At 35.0% G+C, this 8,913-nt stretch overlaps 1 protein-coding gene across 1 annotated transcript; it reads right to left on the reverse strand.

Moving 5' to 3' along the window:
* Positions 1–303: 303 nt before the first annotated feature.
* HRG_08923 (uncharacterized protein) lies at positions 304–849 on the reverse strand (the record flags this gene model as incomplete). Its single annotated transcript, XM_044867394.1, has 2 exons — positions 304–378; positions 469–849. The coding sequence occupies 2 exons, from the start codon at positions 847–849 to the stop codon at positions 304–306; spliced, it is 456 nt and encodes a 151-aa protein (XP_044717415.1).
* Positions 850–8,913: the final 8,064 nt, after the last annotated feature.

Here is an 8,913-nt window from a genome sequence, read left to right on the forward strand (position 1 = left end):
ATGGGTCTCAGCCAGCTTGGAGAGCGAGCAGTTGCGTTTTGGTGGCAGCTGCATCTGCATAGCACACTACACGTTTGGCCAATCGTGGTTTCGAAGGAGACCGTAGAGGCCATTATTTCATCGTTGACGTGGGACGGGCCCACGATGCTAGCAGACTCTTCCGATTTAGTCTCGTGAGTGATGCATTCTCCGATCCGTCGTGACTGTGCTTTGCGGCAATCGGCTTCAACGAGGCGATGTAGATATTCCTCTATCGTCTTAAAATGATCCTGAGCTGTCCTTGTGGTCCAATCGTGATGACTTCTAAATTCCGAAAATTCCTGAGAGAACGACCAGGCTGTGCTTCGGATATCGGCAGCCAGTCTGGTCTGGTAGGTCCTGCAAGTGTCATTCAGCGTTTGCATGCAATCCGTGACCGGATGGAGTGACGTACACTTGTGACGGTGTCAATGTTGTAAAATAGAGTACCAATGTCTCCCTAATCCGCCGAGCTTCTCGTCTCAGCCTCCCAATCTCGTCCTTTTCTTTGTGCCATCGGAACCTTGAGACCTTGGACTTTTCGCGGCCGTTCGACGGCTCGAGCTGTTCAACAGGCTTCTTGATCCGCTCGCATAGACTGCCCAGAGCGACCACGATTCTGCCAAGATCGTCTTTTAGAGAGTGCAGACAACTGGCACCAATACCCATTCCGGCTATGTCAATATTTGCCCGTAGCGATTGCTCCTCGATATCTTTGAGCACGCCTTCGACTTGGTTAACAACGCCGCGCAGCATCTGAAGCTCATTCAGAAGGTCGCAGAATTCGAGGGGAATTCGATCAAGCTCGCGTATGAACTTGATGCCCTTCATGATAGCGGCTGAGGCCTGGCACAGCGCAATAATGCTGGCGGTAGCCGATAATGGGTCCATCGGATCGACACCGCGCGCCAGCGAAATGGGGATAAAGAAAATAGGTGGACTATAAAGACTTGACGTGGAACAGTGAACAGATTGCGCTCTGGAAGAGAAAGAACTGTTTGCCCCCATGCAGTCTCGTGAGGTTTCCTATGACCTCTCTCGCGAGGCCGACAGGTCGGAGGCCTCCGTCCCCCTTGTTTAAAAAGAGCCAATCATCTCCCCTTTTAGGTAGAAACTTCAGGCTTCTCTGCATCCGGTCTCCTAATGCGTGAGACAACAGGGTCACGTCGGCGACTTGGGGATTGAAATAGCTGGGGCCAAGTTGCTCATTGTGCCAGGGTCAAGGGTCGAGATGCAGCCTTACTGGGGTACGTACGGCATGCTCGTCAGTCCAAAAGTCGATCGACGAGGCTGGAAGCTGAGCTCTCCCTGCAACAAGCATCTGCCAGTATCAAGCCCGGCCATTTACGCCACACGTATGCGTGCTTCGCCCGGGCCTGCAGCGTGCTCCGCCCCAGCATGGGAACAGCGAGCAATGAGACAGCCGATCCCAAGAGAGTGAAAGCAGCGCACAAGACAAGCGGTGTAGTTAGCTCTCCTGGACTCTACGAATTATGTTTTTTCCCTCTCCCAGACGCCGCGCGCAGACCATGAGACCATTTGCCTTGAGGAACGAAAGGCTCTTCCTTCCGCGTTCGTCCTTGCCCAGTGTTCTTTGTTCTTTGCCATGAGAAACGAAGGGGTGAAAAGATCTTTCTTTCTTCCGACAGACACACACACACACAATTTATTACGCCCGGTGGTGGAGCCAAAAGAGCAATCGACTCTTTTCGTACATGTACACTCCGAAATGTCTGCTTCTTGCTTCTTGCTTATCTCTCAGCGGGTTCTCGAGCCCGTGTTAGTAGCAAGTCAACTTGAAGCAATTCCTTCAAGTGCTCAGTATCCTGAAATCGTGCTCGCTGTCGATGGCATGATATGTTAGTAAGGTTAGTCGGGGTTGGATGAGTGATAGGGGTTCTCGCCTCTGCGAATTATCTTTCCTCAAGTCGGCCTGTGGCTAAGCGAATCGTATCGAGGGGCGGACAGCCTCCATATCTGAAGCCCAGTTTGGGCCGCCTGATGCTTGCTTTCCTCCGTGGTAGAATGAAATGCCGCCCCTTAGCATATCGGTGCACCGGAGCATTTCTACTCGGTGTGCTGTCCAGTTTTTACATCAGAAGCGAGAATGCGTTACTGTTTCTCGTGCTTAGCTGCATGGACACTGATTCATAGATGAGGCCTTGATCCGATTTAGATACCCAACGTACCATCCCTGTTCCCAACTGGGCCAGCACACCGGCCTCCTTCCTTGACATCTAGTCATAGAGCAGGCGGCTATGCTCTCCTGGCAACGCCGCGTCGACCATCTTGGAGTGACTCCCCCACATGGCCTAGTAGAGTCCTTTCCTCGTGCTGTTCCAAACTTGCTTTATAAGATAACTAAGCTAGGGGAGCTAAAGTAGTTCCTAGGGATACGAATCCTTTAGAATAGGTCCTAACGGACTATCCAGCTTACCTAGGACGCCTATATCGATAAGGTCGCTTATAAATTCCTCCCTAATTCCCTCGATAAGAAGCTTCCCTCTACGCCTATATTAGATAAAGAGCTTTTTACTTAATCCGTCCTTTTAAGCTAGGGAGTAAGAGAAATACCGATATTAATAGAAGGTAGGCTCCTTACTTTTTTTTTTTAGCTATTTCTACTAGACCGGATATCTCTTTTATAGTCTCCCGGCTAGCTAGGCATAACTAGAATCCTAGCCCTAGGCACTAAGAAGTAGTAGATAGAGCTATCCTTTATCTCTATTTAACGAGATTATATAGTCTATGCCTAGGAGGGCAGGGAAGGAAACTAGCTACCGAAATCTTCCTTTATTCGAGCGATTCGTCCTTTATAGATAATTCCTTAGATAGAAAGAGCTTATAAGGGTATATTATATCCCTTTTTAGAGGAACTATTGCTTAGAGAGCTTTAAAGCAAGCTACCGTTACGACTTCTAGCACGGAGGCAGAGCTACTAGCTCTTTTAGAAGCGTTAAAAGAAGCTATTTTCCTTAGCCGGCTACTAATATCTTTATAACTATAAATTCCGACCCCGTTAGCTATAGAATGCGATAATATATAGACTATATAGATTCTTATAGAGGAAAATAGTAAGCTATCGACCTAGCTATAGTATATCGATATCTACTAGTATTAGTTACGCTAAGAGGTTTAAAGGGGACTTATTTCTATCCGTTAGGTTCTAACGGTATTAATAAAAGCCAACGGTCTTATAAAGCCCTTACCGAAGTAGAAGCTAGCTGTCTTTTTATAGTAAATTAGGCTAGAAGACGTTTAAGAGAAGCTATCCTTAGAGGCCCGCCTTAAGAGTCGACGAGAGGAGCTAATAGTACGTAGGAGGAAGGAGACGTCTATAACCGAAAAGAGGAATTAGGACTTATCCTAGAGGAGGGCCCCTAGCTTAATTAGGACTTATTCTTTTTAAAGGCCCCTTTTAAGGGATTTATCCTTAGAGAAGCCCCCTTTTCTTATAGGATTTAATATCCTCCTTAAGGCCCCTTTTTCCTAAAAGTAGGTTTAAAAGAGCCTAGGGCTAAAACCCGGATTTCTTAAGTAAGGGATAAGTATAGACTAAGACCTCCTTTATACGCTTACCGGCCTAGGTATTTAGCTTTACCCTTTCTATAAGGGCAGGCCATAGCTAAGGGGGTGTATCGCGAAGCGTAGCTTAATTTCGTAGTTCTTAGAGATATCCCTTAGTACGAGGGACCTAGGAAGCTAAAAAACAGGTTTAAAGAAGGAGCTAAAAGGAGGTATAGAGAGGAGAGTAGGGGTAAGAGGGAAAGTAGAAGTAGCGATAGCTTCCTATAGAGGTAGCGAGAGATAAGACGGATATACCGGTAACGGCTAGAAAAGAGGGAAAAACTAGTAAAAAGCTCGGTAGTTAAAAGGATATTAGTAGCTTCTTTAAGTAGGATCTTCTTTATTAATTAAGATACTAGACGGGTTTAAAGAGGGGCGTTAAATAAAGGAAAGAAAGATAATTAAGGCAATATAATAATTACTCCCCTACTATAATTACTACCTTTATAAGAATTAAATATCTTTACCTTACCTATCTAACCCCTTACTTTTAATTTTACCTTTATATATTTTATATATACTTCTTATATCTCTCTTTACGAGAATAGTAGGCTTTAATCTTATAAAAGTAAAGGAATTACCTTTTTAAGAAGATATATTTTAATTTTAAAAGTAAATAAGATCTTTATTATACTTAGCTTTATTTACTAAGCTAGGTATCTTAAATTATATAATTACTTATACTAGATTTACGTCTAAGCCTAACTAAACGTATTATAAGGCTTTAAATATAATTATAATATCCTTTTTACCTATCTATATATAAAGGGTTTTACTAACTCTAGCTAAGCGTTAAATTTAATAAATAGAAAATCTTTTTCTAGTTACTATTTTTATATAGATAATAATATAATAAGCTAGGCTTACTTTAAGTAGAAAGCTATTACCTTTTTTACCTACGAAGTAAAGTATATTAGCCTTAGGGAGGTAAATAAAGAAGCTATTTATTTAAATATACGTTTTAAGTATATTACTAAGGATCTATTTATTAAGATTCTTAATACTATACCTCTTATTTTAACGGATAATACTACTGCTATTAAATTAGTAGAAAATCCGGATTTTTATAAAAGGTCTAAGTATTTTAAATTAGCCTATTACTATACTAAAACTAGTATAAAAGAAGGGGAAATAAGAGTTTTTTATATTAAATTAAAAGATAATATAGCTAATACTTTTACTAAAGAATTAAGACCTAGATTACTTTATAAATTTAAAGACGGTCTATCTTTAAAATAAGTTCCTATATAATTAAAAGGGGTTTTTAGATATTTCCTATACTTTTTATATCTTTTCCCCTTACTAAGTTTTTCCTTTTATTAGGTTTCCTAGAGAAATAATTACTAGGTTTTTATTTATAGAGATTTTCCTAGTAATAATAGGTTTTATTTTATATAAGGTTATCCTATAAATAATTATTATAACTATAGATTTTTCCTATTATAGGTTTTTCTATTAGTATATACCTAAGGATTTATTTTTCCTAAGAAAGAATAGGTTTTTATATATCCTATTTAAGTATAAAAGTAGTTTTCCTAATTTAGGGTTTTACCCTATATATATACTACTATAAATAAATTAGTAAAGAGTATATAAATCTACTCTTTAAGGGAGGCAATAAGGAACGGTGTTTTCCTATTATAAATAAAGCAGCTATAATATACTCTCCTAATTATATAAGCTAATAAGTAGTATATTAATAATAAATAAAATCCTATCTTATAGAATAAGAAGTGCTCGTTTTTTATATATTATTATATATTAAATAGGTAACTAGTTATTATATAATCGGGAATCGAAGGAATAGAGCTAGCTTAGAATATTAGCTAAGACCTCTTAAAAATACTAGTACAACTAACCTTCTTTAAACACGAATATTAGTAGAACTAAGATACTTCTAGCTATACTTAAGGTATTACTAAATTCCTTAGTCTTAGGGCTATATAGTAGCCTAAATCTAGTCCCGAAAGGTTCTTACGTTTAGCTATAATTATCTATATAAGGTAGTATATCTACTAGTAGATAAAGATAGAATTATTAACTTTAATACCTCTTTTATATACTAATATACTACTAATAAATCCCGTTAACAATCCTACCTTATACTCTCTCTTCCCTTCTATTACGTAGTCTTACTTAATTCCTTAATTTCCTAAAATTCCGCTATTACTTATATACCTTTAAAGGCCTTTAAGCCTTTCTTAGCTAGCTAGGTAGCTAGCTTATTATTAAAGATCCCTAGGTAGCTAGGGTATAATAAGAACCTTTATAAAGGCTTTAAATATAGTAATACTAAAAAAGAGGCCCTATAAAAGATCTAAGCCTTAGTAAACTAATAAGCTAACCTTCCTATAAAAAGCTTTTAGCTTAACTTAATAAGCCTATAAACTAGTTTAAGATATAGAGAGCTAAAAGAGCTTTATAAAGGCCTAAAATAGCTTTAAGTATACTATTAAGGCTATTAAAAAGTAATACTAAGAGAGCTTTTAAATAAAAGTAATAAGAAAGGATATCTTTATAGCTTTTTCCTATATTAAAGCTAGAGCTAACCTTACCCTTCTTAGTATCTTATATATAAAGGAAAAGATATAAGTAAAAGCTAATACCTTAATAAAAAATATTTAAGGCCTTCTTAATAACCTTTTTTTAACCTTAGACCCTAGCCTTAGCCCCCTTTAAAGCTTAGAAAAAAAGAGCCTTTAAGCTATATAAATAGTAAGGGTATAGCTAAGTAAGACTAGTTAAAGCTAAAGGTCCTTAAGATTAAAAGGGCTATTTTTAGCTCTTTTAATAAAAAAGCCCTTAGCTTAGACTCCCTTAGCTTTTTCCTTATTTAATATATATATAAGGCTATCTTTATAGTTTTTAATAAGGCCTATAAAGCCTCTTATAACTAAGGATACTACCTTAAGGTATAAAGGGAAGCTATAAGAACTATACTTACTAAGTAAAATAAGTAAGACTATATTATCTTTAAGGCTTATAAGGTTATAAGTCTACTTAACTACTTAGGAAAAGTCCTTAAAAAGCTATATACTACCTAGCTAAGCTACTTAGTAAATATAGCTAAGCTTTTAAACCTTGTATTATCGTAAAGTATAGCTTAATTTTATATTTCTTAGAGATATCCCTTAGTAAGATATTACGACTATAGTTAGCGGGCTATAAGAGAGCCGGCTATATTTATATAATAAGGCGGCTTAGAATAATAGTTAGGACGAGAAGTTACTTAAGCTTAGCTTACCTAGAGCGTATATAAGCTAAGTAAGCCTTATATAAATAGATTACTACTTAAGAGTATAGCTTATAAGTAAGCTATAGTAAGCTATAAAGGGGATTATAGCTAGGACCGTAATCTAAGGATAGTCTCTATAGGTATATATAGCTACCTACTTTTACTCTTTTAGATAGATAGCTTAATAGCTTTTAATATAGATCTTTATTACGATTTTATCTTTAATTTTAATTACCTAGTTATAGTCTATAGTCTATAACCTCCGACTTATTACTAATATAATATACTTACTATTACTTAGACTACGCCTTATTATATCTACTAATATAAACCCCTTAATAGGTTTATCCCTTAAGAATAATACCGGTCGTTATATATTAAAAGCTCTTATTAGTATAATACTATATTACTTTAAGTAATATCGTAACTATTAATATACCTATATAGTAAGCTAGATTAACTAACTCTAGAGGTACTATATCGCCTTAAGATATAATACGCGAGATTATTACCCTTTAATATAAGGTATAGTTACTTAAGAATAAAAGAGGTAATAGATAAGTTAAGGACCTTAGAGAAGTAGTTAAACTAAAATAGCTAGGACTATTTAATAGTACTTATAGTATACTTTAAGACTTTCTTACTTAACTTAAGGCTTACTATTAGTTTTACCTTACTAAACTCTTAGACCTAGTCGAAAAGGTACTCTATATAGGAAATTATTTATCTAGAACGGTACTTACTTAGTTTAGACCTATTATAAGGGACTTTCTTAATAACTAACTAGCGCGATAAGATAACGAGATAAATAAAGTCTTTACTAGTTTTTAAGGATTTAAAGAAGCTATTATAAAGGTATTTAGAATAACTAATAAGGAATAAGAAGCTAAGTAGAAACTTTAAGAACTCCGATAAAGGATCTTAGTATTAAATTATACTATAAAGTTCCGTTAAGTTACCTTAAAACTTAATTAAGACGACGAACCTCTTATATTACGATTTTATAATAAGCTTAAAGAAGAAGTTAAGGACGAGCTTTATAAGGAAAATCGACCTAATAACCTCTTAGACTATATTACTATAGTAGTATAAATTAACGATAGATAGTATACGCGATACTAAGAAAAGAAATAAAGAAGAGGAAACTAAAACCCTTTTTATAGGAATAACTTTAACTAACGCGCTAACTATAAAAAGAAGCGCGAAACTCCTATTACCTATACTTATATAACTAACTTAGGTAAGATAGATTTAAATATAATATAGAAAAGTAAAAGAAAGTATTTTAACTATAAGAAACTTAGATATTACTTTAAAGAATATAAATAACCTTATAAGGAAAAGAAAACCTACTAAGTACTAGCCTTAAAAGGTAAGAAATACCTAAACGCTATTAATAGATAGGAACTAAAGTATAAACTCCTTAGTTAAACTATATACTACGACGATAAATATATAGTATACTTAAGTAATAAGAATAGTACTAAATAGTTCTTAAAGCTACTAAAGAAAACCCTTATAATAATATAATAAAGCGACCTTAAAATATAAAAATAAGTTAAATTTATAGAACTAAAATACCCTTATCTTAAAGGAGTCTCTTAAGACTAGATTAAGAAGAATAGTAAACGACTCTAAGAAGATATATAAAATAAAAATCGATAATAATAATAGGTAGTTTATAAATAATATAATAAAGAAGATATAGATATAGCCTTTAAACTTACGAAACTTAGATAATAACCTAAGGAGGAATAATAAAGTATCGATAATATAAGCTTTAAAGAATAAGAAATACTTAGAGAAATAAAAGATAAGAACGAACTTATACTACTACCTTTATTATTAAGGGAAAATACTATAATTAGAGAATACGCTTTATACTTTAAAGAATTTAAAGAAATACTTAAAATTAAAACCTAATAAATACCTTATATTCTTATAGAAAACTAATAAGCTATATTAATTTAATATTAACTAGTACTATATAAAGGAGACTATATTATAGCTATTACTATAATTAATACCTTTATAGCTCTATAATAAGAATAGTAACTATAAGGAGAATTTAAAGACAATCTATAAATACTACT

The sequence above is a fragment of the Hirsutella rhossiliensis genome (assembly GCF_020360975.1).
Source record: "Hirsutella rhossiliensis strain HR02 chromosome Unknown scaffold00011, whole genome shotgun sequence".
Classification (NCBI taxonomy): Eukaryota; Fungi; Ascomycota; class Sordariomycetes; order Hypocreales; family Ophiocordycipitaceae; genus Hirsutella; species Hirsutella rhossiliensis.